This window comes from Parus major, chromosome 4 (assembly GCF_001522545.3).
Source record: "Parus major isolate Abel chromosome 4, Parus_major1.1, whole genome shotgun sequence".
In the NCBI taxonomy this organism is placed as follows: Eukaryota; Metazoa; Chordata; class Aves; order Passeriformes; family Paridae; genus Parus; species Parus major.
In genome coordinates this window covers 24,961,319-24,979,045 of record NC_031771.1, presented here as the reverse complement: position 1 = coordinate 24,979,045, position 17,727 = coordinate 24,961,319, and the positions used below count along the sequence as shown (strand labels likewise).

Below are 17,727 nucleotides of genomic sequence, written 5' to 3'. Positions count from 1 at the left end.
TGAGACACAAGAGCTGCACATCTTCGAGGTAAATCCAGGGGGAAGGTGGGTGGCCTGAGACCCCCTGAAGCCACATGTGCCCTGCCTACTCTTACTTGAGAAAGGACTGTTGAAGTGAGTCTTTATATCCAGAGTCACTGGGCATGGGCCACTCCATTACTTGCCTCAAAGGACATTTTTCGGAGGCACCTTAAAAAAACAGATACTCACTTGCCATGCTTGGCAGTTAGTCTGATTTGCAAAGTCCCTCTTTCCATCTGCTTTATTTCTGGCATGGGGAAACTGATGATGGCCCAGGGGAGTGCTGAAAGAGCACATCACTGGGAAGCCCATTTGATGCTACAGCTCCAGCAGACAGGCCTGGCTCACCTCACAAAGGCATGGTGGGACCAGCCAGAGAGACAATGAAACACAGTCACCACTGCTTTCTTTACACAGAAGCTTGACTGAACCTCCTGCTCAATCAACCACAAGTGGATACAGACGCAATTTCAACACCATACAGTGTATTAAACACCCGTGGCTTGATCCACTAGTATCTCCCATGGTTGTGGCTCCATGAAGACAAACAGGGAGACATAACCAGAAGCTACACTTACCCACTTGTCCTTAGCACCAGACACATTTGTCACAGGTTTCCCATTTCCTGAAAGACACCTTCCAGTACAAAGCTGTAAGTGATAACTGCAAGGGGGCTACGCTTGGCCCGATGCACAGGGAGGCAGCTATATGGATAAATTCTGCTGCAGCTAAGCAGAGTTTGGGACATAAGTCACAAACCAGGACCTTTTCCTCACCGTGGGCTCTGATCAGTGAGGTATCATCTCCTCATACACAGCTACATTTACTGAGATTTATGCGGATTAAACGCCACACATCAGGGAAAATCCAATGGCAGCAATGAAATACCAATGCAAACCCACTAACAGGAAAACATACTTCTTCCAACAGCAGAGTCACTGGCAGCAGCCTTCACAACAGGAAAACAGTAAACAGCATTAGGACCGTGACATCCACTGATCTGCACTAAACAGGTGCCTTCAATGGGTGTCACACTGCTGTCCTCTAACATTCCTCCAGCTGATTCCATGCCACATCTATCAGCAGCATTCCCAGCATGCCTTTATTTCCTCTCCTCAAGAGAGGAAATGAGATGATCTGCCCAACACTCCAACAATCCAGTTTAACTACCAGGGCAGGTATCTGCACTTCCTTGCTGCTGGCTGCCAAGCCTGTGCACACACACCTGGGTAGCAGGAATGAGATGCAGCCCTGCTCCAGCTAGTGTTTTTCTGCTCCACAGTGAGGATCTGCCAATCTACATCCAGCTGTCACACAGAATTGGTCACTGGGCTTTCTGGCTGAACACTGTCTGGAGAAGGCAGGGTGTGGCTCCAGTGATCTGGCAGCACAGTCCTCACAGACTCAAATGCCACCTGTTAACAATCCTGGAAGGCATTCACAGTGGATAAGTGCCAGTGGGGAGCCCTGAACTACATGTCAGGAAGCAAGCCAGATAGGAAACAGGGGAGACCTTAAAACACAGAGCATGAGGAACAAGAGAAGGATAGGTCAGTCTCTGGGGCTTTACAGAAGTTGTGTGATGTGCCTGGTGTGTTGATGCACACATAAGGAGATGAAATCACCTTCTTGCCTCCCATTGTACCTCAAAGTGACAGGGGACAATGGCAACTCCACGTCCAAAGTGACAGGTCATTTCAACTTCTGAGCAAAGGAAGGGCAGACAGATCAGAGCACTGGACAAAGCAATAAAGCAGTCTACATGATCTCTGCCTGTACAGTGCAAAACCCAGAATGACACAGTATTAGTGCAATCCTAGCCCTACCTTGTTGGAGAAGCAGTGACAATGTACCATACCTCATCAGGCTGAGCCCAGTCACTTTAGCATCACAGTGTAGAAGAGGGATTAAATCTCCCAAAGTCAGTAAGAACAATTTTCTTAGGGTAACTGTAAAGTTAAGATGTTTTAGCCATTTTTAATCAAATTGGACTCTAAGAAATTTCCCTTTCCCAAGAGGAAAGACAGCCTTTTGTTTCCTGGTTTAGTGGATGGATACACCAACATGCAAAAAAGTGGAGGTATCTCCAAACAGCTTAGTGTAAAAGGAAAAAGTCACAAATCCTAAAAACGTGTCCTGCTGAAAGGAAACATACTGAAGGCTGCAGTAGTTATAACCTATGAGACAAGCACTGCCCACCTCCCACCCCCTCTATTTGAAGAGGCCACAGTCCAACCCTCCACGCTGGAGACTTCCACCCATTCCAAAGGGAGTTCTGCACTGGGTTTGATTGGCTCAGGCTCCCGCCCCAGACATTCCCCCAGGTTGAAGATCCACTTACCTGCCTGGTTTGTGGTTACATTTACAGACACAAACTGCCGGGCTCCGGGGCTCTGGTCGGACACTCCATTCACTGCCTCAATTTCAAAGGTATAGTTTGTATGAGCAAGCAGATCCACCATCATGACAGAGGTGTTTTTCAGGCCGGTTTGCTGGGGGAGGTACCTGACATGACCGCCACACGCCTCACACAGACCCGAGTGTGCGCTGCACTTCTTGCATGCAATATAATAAGACACATCTTTCCTTCCACCAGTATCAGCAGGGGGAATCCATTCCAGAAAGACACTAGTCTCGTTAACATTTGAGATGGCACTCCGAGGAGCAGAGGGGGGTCCTGGTTTGTAAAGTGAGAAAAACACATGGTAAAAACAGTATCATCAGTCATCCTGCCCGCTACTACTCTCTAGGCTGAAAAGAGATGCCCCGTTGCTCACATGTCAGAAAGTACACGGGGAGCATTTGCTACAACACCTGAAGAACTGGGAAAACAGGGATTGGTTTTGAGCACTCCCACCTCTCTCAAGAGATCTGTGTTGGGATGCAGTCCCCTGTGTGGGAGGACAGGGATAGCTCAAACCCAAGAGGAGGAGCACTGTACCCTGGGGCACTGTCTCTGGTGCTCTCCTTGCTTTTCCTATGAAGGGATTAGCAAGTCTTTGACCTGTCCAAGTCACTGCTGGCTTCGTCAGGAGCAAGATTTCTCCTCCTCACCCCACTGCCCCTATATCACTACCCCTGGATCCTAAAAAAAAAGACACACACTGGGGTTTTTACACTACCCAGGTACTCAACTCAGATGCCAAATCTTTCCTCTGTATGCACCCGCCTCCTCCCATCAGGCATTTGGCAGCAATGGAACCAAAGCTTAGGTATCCAAATCACACTTCAGGGAGATGCTCGAGGTAGCCCAAAGCAGATGGTGATCTCCACGGGCCACTGGAAACAGGGCTGTATCCAGCCCTCCTGGTCCCTGCCAGGCTGGGGCATGGCTGGTTACCCACGCCGTGCTTGCATACTTTGCCAAGCCTCCCTGCTCAGGATGCCAGCATGGCACTGGCAAGGCTATCCAAGGAGGAACAGCTGCTGCAGAGGTGCCAGAGCACCTGCAAAAAGAGGGCTGCTTCTCCTCACCCTGGTGGGAAAGGCCATGGCTGGGCAAGCAAAGCCCACCTGGAGGCACCTTCAAGACTTGCTTCCTCTCAGAAAGTGCTGTGAGGTTTTTGTTTTCAACACCTTGTGTTGCAGATGAAGGGCAAGCTGCAGATACACCCTGAAGACAATGTGAAAGGACAAGCAGGAGTCTCATGCAAGATACCCTCATGTTAAGTACTCAGGGAATGCTAATGAATGAAGAAGAAAGAGGAAATGCATCAAAGCAAGCCAGGATGGATTTTAGCCACAGCACCACCAGAAACTATACAGCAAAGGCTGGGATTTTTGCAAGGGAAGGTAACACAACACACTCCTCTTCAGTTTGAATGAAGTTGTCAAAACCCATGAGCAGTTCCTTGAAAGGAGTCCAACAAGTAGCTTCACTAGCTAGACATCCATACGAATCTAACAGGCTGACTTAGGCTGTCATCTTCTCGTTTTGTAGTGATAATTAAACTTGATTCGTTATTTAAAACAGGCAGTGTTGCAAAAATGAAATCACCTTATAAACCAGAAGCATTCTCTTCCGTTTCCTTTTTCTATTCCCCTCCCTGAGTCTATAAAATTTGTAACACTGAAACACTGTCATGATTTCGACTCAAGCTGTTCTGATTCAATGAGAAACTCACTGCCAGAGGAAATAAATATTGCTGATGTATTTTTTTGTTTGTTTTTCAGAGGAAAAACAGTTGAAGAAAAAACCTAAGTTAGCTTAGGAAATGGCAGATCATCTTTGTTTTATTCTGTGAGCCCTTCGGATCCCTACAAACAGGGAGAAATCCACTCCCAAGCTGCAACCCAGGGATCCAGCACTATTTAGCTAGTGACACCAACATACAGCCCAAGTCAGGACTATTTTCTGCAGTGCCATACTTGTACTGATATAATGGAAATTATGGAATTCATCGCTGGAGCTGTATGAAGTTATATGTATTGCACTTCAGGATTTTTTGTATGTTTTTTACTGGTTAAATTGCCCTATTTTTTCTTCCACTGGATGAGTGCCCTTTTGCTGATGCCAGTACTCTAGGAAAAAATAAAGAACTCAGGCACAAGAAACACTTACTGGACAATGTGTCTTTAAGGGGGGATAAATTATTACTTTTGTAAAGTCACCAGAGGTTTTCACTTGCTTTGTACAGAAAAGTCAGCTACTCTTCTTGAAGGCTTAAAAACATCAGCTTCAGTGGAAATGCTTTAAAACTGGTGGGATTTTATAACCTATAAAATTAGTGTTCTCACAGGGCCTCAGAGAAAGGTCTTTAGTGGTCTACAGATATCTAAGAAAACCTACTTGAAGAATCCTGAAACTGTCTGTACCTAAATAAAACTTGGCTAAACCCCAGCTGGGAGAACAAAAGGGGTTTTACCTTCAGAATAGGGGGGCCCTAGATCTGCTAAGGTGGTCTGTTTTAATTTCCAAACTCCTGTTGTCAAGGGCACAGATATTAGTCTAGTGACTTAAAAGGACATATATCATTTTTGTATTTGCTACTTTATACCCTAAGATTCACCCCTTTTGCACCACAACTTTCTGACAAGAGGCAAATACTTTCTGAAAACAAAGATACTGGTATTTTTCTTGATGGACAGCAAACCTGCTGTTTACTGATGCACATACTTTAAAATATAACCTGAGAGAGAAATTACTCTCAAGACAGAAATACATGTACGTAAACACTCAAAGTTAACTGCGAACTTTTTACAAGTAGACTCTTACAGTAAATAGAATAAAGTCTTTGATTTGTCCCACGTGTCATAACACTACAAATATTTCCCCAACATACTCAACAACAGTAAGACTACTTGTTAGAGACATGAGGAGAAAGGAAAAGGATTTGGTTTTAAAGAGATATTGTGCTGAAGGAACTGAAGCTAGAATTACTTAGTTAAGAAGAAATAAAATGCCATTACTTCCTGAAAGATACATAATAATATTAAGAGAATTCTCAAGTGTCCATCAGGACCAAATTTTTTTCTTTTTGTCTGAGAGCACCGATTATTTCAGACTGCATCACAGCACTATTAGTTTAAAAATCACCAGTCATTACTTATAAAACATACTTAAGAAACTGGAAAAATTGAACAAAAATGTATTCCTCCCTCACCCTGTAGTTAACTGAGCAAGTGACAGTGATACAGCAGCTAGTTTTCTTTAGCGATGCTGGTGGTGGTGGTGGTAGGGAGACTCATGCAGCTTGGAACTGAAAAACACTCACTTTAAATTAGGAAAATGTGATTTTACAGCTATACTGAGTGTCAAGGGGGCTTTGCAGGTGTAGACCTGAAAACAGACATTGATGTATTCTCTAAAATTAACTGCATTTCCTGTTAAAGGAATCCTATGAATATTATTAACTTCTGTGGCAATAAATAATAAAAACATTTTAAAAAAAACCTTTGCAGTATTTTCCTACCAGTCATGACTCAAGTCTCTCTCACTTGTGTTTTAGTTCATGATGAGCTGTTGCCTTCCAGATGTACCTGGACTGGTTTAAAACACCAGTGTCGCTACCTACTCTTTACTGCCCCTGCCAAAATCTTCTACCCCTGCTGCTGAGCTGGCACAGCACATGGGGCCCTGCTCATCACCTTCAGCACAAATACAGCAGTATCAGGACATCTGAGAAAAGATGCATGGGGAAAGTGAGGGTGACAGAAGCATGTGGAGAAGGCTCAGATATTCCACCCTGCTGTTGGGGTGGTAGGTGTGAATGTCAACAGAGATGCTGCAATGTCCTCAGCTGTGCCTCTGGGGTTTGCAGTGGGGAACAGAAGCTGAGCTGCACCTTGATTGGTACTAAACTTCTCATCTGCCCCAGAAGGACTTGGTACCCTGGCAAGCCATATGCCAACACAGCTTCAGGCACCATGTCTGGGCTTTAAACTAGCTTACACATGCTCTCAGAACAAAAGTAAAACCCACTCAGAAAGAGAACCACCCAAACAGTAAAAACCAACAAACTTAGACAGCCACCACCAAAAAATAAGCACAAAACCCCCAAACAAACATAAAAAGAAAATCCCACGGCATTTGCAGAGTTGAAAATTACAGCCTTCACCTACAGGATTTGAACTGCACTAGAAACCTGGGAGAGACAGGCTCTTGAAGTTAATTTCTTTTTAACAAGGGTTGTTCACCTAACTTGCTGGTGCCTCTCTGAACCCTGCCAATGCTGCTCAGGCCATAGGCATGCATAAACATCTTCCTCTGGGATGGCAGCTCCTTCCCTGTGCTAATGCACCAGCAGGAAGACTGGATGTGTACCCTTCCATCCCGAGAAGGGCAGAGAGCACCACTGATGGTGGGCAGGAGGCACAGTGGACACCAGAGTCTGGCATAACTCTGTCTCAGTTGCTGGCTTTGGTGCTGTCTGCACAGAAAAGCCTACTTTATGAGTGCTCCCAGAGCTCAGTGTGTTTCCCAATACCATGCTGGACCACATTTATCTGAGTTTTTTAAGTCAGGCCAAGGGGCAAAATGAACATCAAGAAAGGCTGTAACTCACCCTGGCTATGGCTCCAAAAGACTCTGGCATACCTATTTAATAAACTGGGAAGTGCTTGCATGACTCACCCCCCCAGATCTCTTTGATCTGACAGCACCAGTGACTCCAATGCTGCCTAAGGCTGTCTTCTCCTCCCCTGAAGCACAGCATCCAACAGCCATGCTCCTTTGCCTGGTGAAAATCAAAGGCAGAGTTCAAGGGGCCTAATTCTGCTCCAAGTGCCTCCTGCGGGCAAGCAGAGAGCTGCCAAGGGCAATTTCTTTTGTGAGAGTGTGTCTCCAACAGGAACAGACTTTTTCTTTCTCTTTTTGGAGTGCAAACTTTGGAAGCTGGGAAGGACATCTGTATTCACTGGGAAGGGCACAACAGCCACTACCATCCCTACGTGATGCAAAGTAGTTCCCTACAGTATGGAAGTCACCACTGCACCATTGTCCAGTGGCTCTGAGCATGTATGGAGTCATGAACCTACTCTTCCTCCATTGCATAAGTTTCTTCAAAGCCCCAACTGTTCCTGCACCAGTAGTTCAATCTCATTTCAGTAATTTTTAACCCCTTCTGTACCACAAAAATTACATTTGGAGCATGACAGTCCTAGCTCAGATCTGTGCTATGCTCAGCAGGACTAGCTGGGAGCATGGAAATTGTGGCCTTAAGTACCTGACACATAAACTGAACAAGGAACTTTCAAGGTACAGCTGACAGGATGGCAGGAGGAGGGTAAAATTAGTGATTCTGATTACACCAGCTCCACCCTAAACTCTCAAGTACCCCAATGTGCCTGTTACACTGCCCGCCCTGACACCCAGGGGATAAATTCTACATTTTGGAGATGCAGTTTTCAGCACAGAGTTTTGAGAAGAGTGACAAGCTCCAGGCAGATTGGAAAGATAGGGCTCTCTCCCAGCTTGTTTGTGAAAATGAGCTACAAGATGACACCAAGCAGGACCATGGAGACTCCATCCATGCCCATCCATGCTGGCAAGGACTACCCGTTATTTATTCCGTGTGCGTGCCCCACACCGGTACCCATGCACACACCGATACGGATGTGAGATGCCATGCTGCTGGCTGAGTCCACCCAGGAGTGCAGGGGGCCAGACAGAGCATTTGCTCACTACAAAAAGTCCTCCTGGTGGCTTGGATGCCAGCTTTCTAAGCAAAAAGCACTGAAAAGTCTCTTCTCGTGTAACCAGAAGGATGGTGGACAAAGACAGTGACATTACAAGTGTGTCGAGACTAGTTCAGACTCCAGTGCAGAGCCTGAAAAAGCACATTAGTTAGTATCATAATGTCTAGTCACAGTACAGGAACAGCTTGAAAGGATTAAAAACAACCCTATAAGCACATGCTTACTTGTACAGGCCATTGTAGGTGGGTCTGACTCCTTCCTAAAATAGTGCTCTTCACACAGGCAAGATGTGGATGCTTCATCAAGTGTGTAGCTGTGAGGGGGGCATTTGCTGCAGGATGGACTGTGGGGTGAAGCTTTGAAGAACCCAGGTCTGCATACTGTGAAAAGAAGAACCACAGGCTAAGCTCTCCCATCATAAAATTAGTCTCTTCACATTTCCTTTTTTTTAAAAAAACCCCATATCTTCAGCTATAAAACAGACAAATACTCACGAGCTATTTAGTTTGCATATTTTAAAACAGTCTATGCCACTAACAGATAGTGCATACTTAAATATCTGCATGAAAGAGAATGTGAATTTGTTGATTATTTCTTTCCCCTAGCATCTGCCATTGCTGGGTATTTATTTTCCTTGTTGAATGCATTAGAGGTAACATCATCTGTACTCTGCTTTAGAAAACATTACTGTGATTCCCCGCCCCCCCCCACCATTCAATCTTAGGAAAACAGGTAAAATACATTTCATGTTTTTTGTCTAAGATGTTCTACACCCAGAAATCAATGTCTCAGCAAACAAATAGCAACACAGTCGTGGAGGGGATCTCAAGATAGATATCTTTAAGACATTGTGATAGGGCTACTTCCCTAGGGTCCTTCCTTCTGCAAACCTGCGATGAATTTTAAAGTGCTCCATATGACAGGCTATCCTGGGTACAGTCTGAACCAGGCATGCTCACCACACAAGATATTTCTTTCAGCTCCAATACATATGCATGAGGAGGCATAAGGACTTGATCTGAGAGCTACTTTTTTTCTTACAAATCCATGGCTATGGGTAGCTTGGGATTTTTTTTTTTTTAAAGTAGTTTGAAAGGAATACAGTAATATCTTGTTTCCATCCTCCTGAAACAAGTGCTTTTTCACCTATGCAAAGCTCTCTGCACTTCACCTGTGTGTGCATATTCAGCCAGAAGCAGTGACAGCCACAGTTTTGCAAGTGTATTTTTAGGAAAAAAGCCCAGCTGTCTGTGTATCATACCATTGTATACAGAATTACAAATGCACTGTTAGCAAAAGGAGAAAATGTTGATTTTCTGTTTGTCTCAAAAAGAAGAAACATGGAGACATGTTAAAGCAGCTCTAAAGTGCTGTTACCTTTCTTCCTTCTGAATTGCTTTAAAATATTTCTGCCCAGTATGATATTAATGATGCACAGATCTGCTATCCGACTAGAAGTTACATGGAAATCCCAGAGCCTTTCCATCTGCATTCAAACTCTCCCAGTTGTAATTAGCTTGCAAAGAAAATGAGTTCACAGCAAAAGCACTAATATTATCCCATCAGGAATGTCCCAGACAATCACAGCATGTGCTAGAACTCAGCAAGTGATGACAGAATTCATCTTCACTGTAGGTAAAGTACAGGTTTTTGCTAGTGATCCCTTTCCTCTGATGGACCAACAAGGACAACTGCTTCTAAAGTTGGCTCTGCTTCCTGCAGTACCAGAGAAACTCCCTTGACATCCTCCCTTTTACGTCAGTAGCGTCTTCACCAAAGGTGAGACACTTGCACATCAATTCCCAACTCCCAGAGCTGAACAAGAAGTCTTTGGTGATGAAGATCACTCATGCATCAAATGTGTGATTCAAGAGCATCCCAGGCCCCACCTCCACAGCCTTGCCTGGACCTCACACCTCTCACAGCAGCCCTGAAGCAGGTCCCAAGCCCAGCACAGGTCACCACCACGGATCTCCAGCCCCTCCACCCTGCTGTAGGGGGTGATCATCTCCCTTCTGGCCTCCCCAAACCAAGCGCTCTCCCACACAATTCCACAGCTTCCCTTTCTTCCCACAAGACAGGCAGAGAACAACTGGTTGGACTGGAGGGATTTAAAGCTTTTAAAAACCCATTTTTCCAAAATTGCTCATCATCCAACTAGTGTTCCATTCCTCGGCTGTGGTATCTATCTGCAGGGTGCAGTTGTTCTGCTTTGTGCCCAGGCACCAGGACCAGCAAACAGATCCAGGGCTGAATCTGTTCTTTATGGCTCTTAGCAGATTTACCACAAGCTGCCCTCATGCTTTATAGCACATCCCTCCGTTTCCAGCACATACTTAAGTTCTTTTATTTACTTTACAATCACCTTCAAATGCTGCCCTACCTACAGCGAGAGCTGTTACACAGTCTCTGGAGAGTCTTGTGGGAAAGCAGACCACCAAATGGCTCCTCTCTAGCCTGCAATTTGTATTTCAAAGCCAAATAAAACACCCTTGCACACACAGACAACAGGAATGGGGAAATGAAAGCACGAAAATGTGCAATGTGTAACAACATCAGCTCACATCTAGTGTGTACTCCATGTAATTAGCCCTCAAAAAAAGGACCTGAATTTATCTCATTATGTTCTATCAAGACAGACAGAAAATCATTACAGCACAAGAGTTTACTATGCTTCTATTTTGTGCAAAGCAGCATATGCAAAATAAGTCAGTTTTCCTTGACAGATTTTAAACGAGGTGCAGCTTGCTGATGATGGTACGATATGTAGCTCAGCTCAAAGGGAATGTGTGGTTTTCATGAATAAATACGGAGCCAAGAGATGCACAAGGCAAATAACCCATGCTGTAATGAGAGATGTGAAATACAACTGAACTAGACTAATTTTTGTACAAACATGGGTCAGGTCCCATCTCTATTCAAAAAGTACAAGGAGGAATACTTGAGAGCATTACATTACACTGAAGATTTCAGCATGAGTCCTCATAACAGGCAGGCAGCAGAGCAGCATCCTGTTGGACCGAGGTGAAATATTCCAGTGCCAGTTAGAAAGGAAGAATTCAGGGACAGAAGATGGGTTATGCAAAAGAGGGTATATAGAAAATCAAAATAAATGCGAGAAATGCCACAGTGCATAGTGTTGGCTGAATCTACACACCTGCAGCAGATGCTTTGGGGAGGAGCATAGTCTTGACTGAGCTGAACCAGCCAAGAGCAGGAGCTGGTACCCTGTCCATTTTCTGCTACTGGTGGCAATTTCTCAGACATTTTGCAAATTTGTTTCAGAGCAGTACAGGGCCAAAACCAACTTACCTTGCACGTGTCTTGCATTTTGGTCTCTTATCTTACGGCTGCTCTTCTGACAGTCAATCTTATATCTCTTCATGAAGTATACATGACTTTATTTAACTTAAAATTACATGGGTATCTGGTGTTTAATTCCTAATTAAATCTTACTTTAGTCTTCTTATATTTTTATCTCAGTATTTCCAATTTACCAGCTATTGAAAGGATAGACAGAACTAGCACAGTACAGTCAGACAGATAATGGTACTATCTCTCTTTTAAAGGGGATAGGAAAGCAGGAGAAATAAGATGAGCTTAAGACTCCTCATAATCTGCTGCAAACCAGCTGAAAAGAAATGAAATCAAGTTTGAAGCTGTTGATGAGATCTGCTGCTTTCTTCTTAATATTGAAACTCTTTAACTGATTAACAGCCAGTGACGTGTGAAAATAGTCTTTAAATTAAATTGGTCGCTAGGAAAAAAATTATTATTTTTAGAGATACCAAATACGCCATAAACAACCTGCTAGTGTTAGGTACGAGTGGGATGTGTTTCTGTTAGTAGCACATCCATTATTAGCAAATCAATTTCACTCTGTTTATTTTTAATAGCAACCACAAAACGCGGCGTGCACAGAGCATTAACATCTGCGCAGCCTCTTGCTGCACACTTTAAAGGGGCCAGAGAGAGATGGCCGTGGTGAAGGATGGCAGCAAGAGCATCTTGGGATTGCAATGGCATGAGCTGATCCCTTAAATCAACAGCATTAGAAACTGTCCTTGTACCTTGCAGAGGTACATGCTGAAAGACACTGGCTCCTGGAAGGAATGTGGGTGGACAGAGGTAGAACTGCTGGTCCTCTCACAGTGAAATCTGGCCTCTGAGAACAACATGCTGGATGTTCTATACCAGCAGCAGAGACAGTGAGTACCAGCGAGGAGACAAAGCAAAAAGAGGGGAGAACAAGCCAGTAGCACCAACCAGCTAGGACCACTTGCCAAATTATTATCTGCAAGCCTTAACATCAAATGATTTGCAGCTGCATACCTGCAACCATCCCTTCCCTGAGCTTTGGCTGGACTGCAGCCAACAGGCAGGGCTACTCTCCTCTCCAGCTGCCCCATGCCTTTGCTGCACAGTGACCCAAGGCAGCACATGCTGGAAGCAAGGACCACATCCAAGGCTTTCCATGCTCTTGTGACCATGTCAGTAAAACCACCCAACTACCACAGAATCATTAAGGCTGGAAAAGACATCCAAGATCACTGAGTCTAACCTTTGACTGAACACCACTGTGTCAACTAAACCATAGCACCAAGTGACACATCCAGTCATTTCTTGAACACTCCTAGGGAATGATGACTTCACCACTTCCCTGGGAAGCCTGTTTTAATGCTTGACAACCCTTTCAGTGAAGAAATTCTTCCTGATGTCCAACCTGAATCTTGCCTGGTGCAGCTTTAGGCCATTTCCTCTTCTCCTGTCACCAGCTGCCAGGGAGTTGATTTCCCTCCTAAATGATGCCCAGCCTTCCTGGACCCTTTTGTCCTTAAGGACTGTATCTGAAGCAGTGTCCTGAGCAGGCCAAAGTTCTTCCCTGGAAGTCCAAGGCAGGTTTTGTAGATACCTTTCCTTTGTACCAAGAATTGAAAACTTTATAATTCCTTGGTCACAATGCCCAAGGCAGTGCTCTACCATCACATCTCCCACCAGCCCTACTCTCTTCATAAGTAGCAGGTCTAGCAGGGAACTGCCCCTGGTAGGCTTACTCACCAGGTGTGTCAGGAAGTTAACATTCCACACACTCCAGGAACCTCCTAGACAGTGTCCTCTCCACTGTGATGAGTTTCTAGCAGACATCCAGGAAGTTAAGGTGTCCCACAAGAACAAAGGATAACGTGAAACATCAGCCAGCTGCTTGCAGAATACTCTATCGGTCTCTTTATCCCATAATTAGTATTAGTGGGAATTCCAGTTTTGTCCCTGTAGAGAGAGAAGCTAGGAAACATGACCCTATAAGCCTTGAAACCCCAGGAGATATAAAAAAGGTCCAACCTATTACTCTCTTTGCACTCTCGTGATACTGGGAGGATAAGCTCACAGTACTTAAGTGCTTAGGATCAGTAAAGTGACCTTTCATATGTCCCAGCACATAAAACTCCAACAGGAATTACACTGTCTCCCTTGCAGAGCACCAAATTAGTCTCCACAGCAATCAGAAACCACAAGTATAACGCATAAGGTAGTGCCACTGATCCATAAATAAAACTAAACGACTAAATCTAACAAAAATTAATGAGGATAAGGATGCCTACCCTAGATGGACCACAGGTTATCCAGCTGAACCTGAGGTTTCTTCCCCTATGCCTGGAAAGCCCCTTTGCTTTTCCTTCACATCCTCAGTCCCATTTACCTTTCCAGACTGCCAACTTCTTCAGACAAGGACACACAGCTCAAATTGTCACAGCTTTGAAAAGTAGCCACAGTGTAAAACTGCCCCATGGACAGACCCACAGTCCAGAACGAGGCAGCTCTCAGCTGAAACACAAGCAGGATATGGAGGGGGTGTGTGTGTGTTTTCAGCTCTGTAGCTCATCAACTCGGCTTTCATTAGCGCATTGCTCCGGTGCAGGGAATATGCCCTGAGAGTTGAAGGATCTGAGCGAAAACAAGCTACAAATAAATCAGCCCCTGTTCTCTGGAGCTGCCATGCCTTGAAGTGTTCTCAATGAGGAGAGGGTGCTGCTGCCTCTTAGATGTGTCCAAAACCTATAAAAGGGTTTAGCGAGGTACAGTCTTTACAATGTGGAATCAATTAAAATGCTGAGAGGCTCCAAGCCTCAGCTTGTGCTCCTGACACGCTCTTTTACATACAAGAAAAAACAAAACAGAAAACCACAATGGACTGTCTTCGTGTCTCCCAACAAGCACAAACATATGAATGCCAAGCTCTTCTAAAAAGCATTTCAAGAACTACAGCAACCCACCACAGAGCATCCTTCTGCAGAATTTACAAGCAGGCTCCCAAGAGCTAATCCACCCCTCCCTATAAGCTTTCCTGAACTGCAGGCTGACACTGAAATTGCTGCCAGAGCTACAAAGCTGCAGAAAAATGTGTAAAATGCCCCGATTATATCTCTTTTAGGCTTGGTCTCCCCTATCTGCAATAGTGCTATGTTGCTTCCTGTAGCATGCCTTGGGGATTTGAAGGGAATTAAATAAATACCCAGTAAGTAATTTGAAGCTGCCGGTTCGCCTCAATCCAGCAGACTTGCCAGCATCTTTCAGGAAGTCCAGCATCCAATGCTGCAGTCCAAGCCCTGCTAAAGGTCCTTTTAAATGATGTCCTGGAGCTTGTTGGACAAGTGGGGCATCTACAGGCTCTGCACTTTGAATAGACTCAGCCCCTAACTTGGATCTAAACCAATTCATGCATCTCAAATGGGAAATATACTTTTAAAGCTTTTTTTTCTTTTGTTCTAAGAAAATATTGTCTTTTAATGCCATCCTGCCCAACCCCACACTAACTCAGGCTGAATTATTTCCACTCTGTATTGAAATCAGCTCTAGCTCCGAATACAAAAACAATCTTAAAACCTAGAATATAAATAAATTTGTACTTTCAGTTCCTTCCTCTGAAATACCATGTTTTTCTATCACATGGCTCACTAAATTGTCACACAACAATTTATGACATAACCATAGTTGCTAGAAAACTAAGAATTAACTGCCACTAATGACATTAATGTCTTTCTTCTAAATGGTATAAAACCTTATCACGTGGCATCACACTGAAAAATTCATCAAATTCCCAAGTAAACTACATTTTCAGGACATAAAAATACCTAGAACACAACAGATTTGAAAAGGCTCATGCTTACATTAGTATCTTAATGGGCTGTATTTCTGCACATTCTGACTTTGCTCTAAAGAAGATTTTAAAGCAATCAATGAGGCAAAACCTGAGTCAAGCCTAAACTCTCAGCAGTGTGATGGAGGAGCAGGGAAAGAGATTTATCCTGGCATATATGCAAACCCACACTATCATTTGGGTTTGATTTCGCAGAAGGAAAGCAAGCTATGGAAAATAAATGCTCTTAGGGGAAACAGAAGATTTTTCAAAAGCATTTAGCAGTGCGCAGGCTTTCTCCCTCAGGCTCTGTAAACTGCAGGGCTAGATGCTTGTGCTTTGGTTTTGTGGGGTCCTCCTTTTTGCCAAACTTTCCTGTCAAAAAAAAAAACAACCCTGAAACTGGTACATTTCTAGGGAAAGCACTTAAGGTGAAGTGTCATTTCCTAGCAAACCCGAAATTTCTGTGACCAGTGGCTGCGTGCTTTTGCAAGCATGTACAAGGGATCCTTCAGCTCTCAGCACCTCAAGTCTTCTTTGATTTTTGGCTACAAGGGACAGATCCATGCTGATCTCACTGAACCCCAACTATCTGGCTCACAATAAAAAAAGTCCACATCCTGTTGCTACAGCTTTTCTGCCTTTTGTATTTATAAATTACATATCTTCACAAATCTCTATGTCTATAAAAATCTATTCACCTTTCTCTCTGAGGCATGGGACGAAGATGCACTTAAATTACTAAATCCTAAATTACCGTCTTTGGTATTTTAATGAAGGCAAACTGATACCATTTTACTCCCTTAAACAGAGGAAGCCATGATTTACAATGCTGCACCTAAAGGAAAGACACAATTTAAGACACAGAAGGCAGCAGAGACACATTCGTTTCCGCACGCTCATAAACATAACTTAGGATGCCCGGCTCCACACATAATCCAAGAGGCGCAGGAGTCTATTTTGGGGGTTTCTGCACACAAAGACACGCACCCGGGTTATCCTTTGTTATGCGAATGGCAACTTAAACATTCAAGCTGCATTGTCGTGCTAAGCGAGGGGAGGATTGATGGACAAGCCACAGAACTCCCTCGAGTTCAACAGCAGCATTGGCTGAATAGCAATAACAAGCATCGTCCCTAATGGCAGCTGGGGGACAGGAAAAAACTTGAAAATGATGCAGCCAAAACCCCCCTGGTGTCCATCTGTAAACACCTATTACAGACAGTAATTCAAAGATCAGTTGGCAAAAGCTCCTGGAAAATAGGGTTCTTCAAAGCTACATGTTTGCTGGCACAATACTTCAATGAAAGGGTTTTAGTCTTCTGGTTCAGTCTGCCATAGGGATCTGGAGCCCAACCGGCAAAGAAAGAAATATTCTTTAATTATGCTGTGGTTTGGACAACTGCAAGCCATTGTGGTTAAGAAATATGATGATTGGGAGGATTTATTTTGATGATTTATGCCATGTGTGTTTACTCTACCAACATTTTAAGGTTTTAGTCTGAACTAATAAACTGTACATATGCAGACAGTAAAGAGAATTAAAAATTCTTAAAATATTTCCCTCCAATTGGCTCCACCTTGCTTAACTTTCTTTGTGTGAGCAAGATTTCTTGCTGGTATAAAATCAGCCTTTCCTCTGCTGACTATTTGGTCCAAAATAGGCAGCATCCCACCAATCTACAGTGATGCTAACACCTACTCAAAAGGATCCTTTCAAAGCTGGCATCAAATATTTAAGGGCTTGTTTGCTTCTAGCTTTATGATCATCTGTCTGGGGAGGTAAATTCGGCAGGATTGGCTGTAGACAATTTGTTTTAAAATTGTTCCTCTGTAATTTATGGCTGAACATATGTCACTCCAGACACACCAACTAAAATTCCATCAGAGGGTGACCAAGATGGATCTTTTACAGTCCCAACCAAAAAGATAGGAAGGATTTATCCAGCGCTGACAGAACTAAGTGTGCTAAATGGGTTTATGCACAGAACAGTGACTCTGGGGAAGGGATGTTTCTTGGTGTTTGGTTTTTGCTGGGGTATTTTGTTGTCATTGCAAATTTAAGGTACAGGTGGTTCTAGCCAATATTGCCGTGGGCAGGCAGCTGAGGCGCTCAGAAAGAAACCTCTCAGTTCCAGCTCTCAGCAAATACACCTCCCTTCGGTCATGCCTTCTTCCACAGAAGCTCACAGGTTTTCACACTGGAGCACACTGGCTAGAGTTACAGAAGTAGGTCTCACTGAGCTAAATTCTGCCCTGATATGCTCTGTCTTGTTAGAAGGCCACAAATCAAAGAGTGCGTACAAGGAAGACATGGCAAATACTAATACCCTGAGAAATTCAACCAGGAAAGCTGAGCAAGCTCTAAACACACAAGCAAGTGCAGAAACATGGAGCAGTTATCCTGTCACACGCAGATAGACTGGTTCATCATT

The 17,727-nt window shown here is 44.1% G+C and overlaps 1 protein-coding gene across 11 annotated transcripts in view; it reads right to left on the bottom strand.

Annotated features, from left to right (window-relative positions):
* Window positions 1-17,727, bottom strand: part of EPHA5 (EPH receptor A5) — a 194,097-nt gene that overhangs the window by 80,377 nt on the left and 95,993 nt on the right. For 10 of the 11 annotated variants that reach the window (XM_015624693.3, XM_015624695.3, XM_015624694.3 and 7 more), the window contains exons 4-5: window positions 8,382-8,537; window positions 2,363-2,698 (exon numbers count right to left, since the gene is read on the bottom strand). The exons of the other annotated variant lie outside the window; for it this stretch is intronic. In XM_015624693.3, the coding sequence (XP_015480179.2) occupies window positions 2,363-2,698; window positions 8,382-8,537 (492 nt within the window). The remainder of the gene's footprint in view (window positions 1-2,362; window positions 2,699-8,381; window positions 8,538-17,727) is intronic. 11 annotated transcript variants of the gene reach the window in all.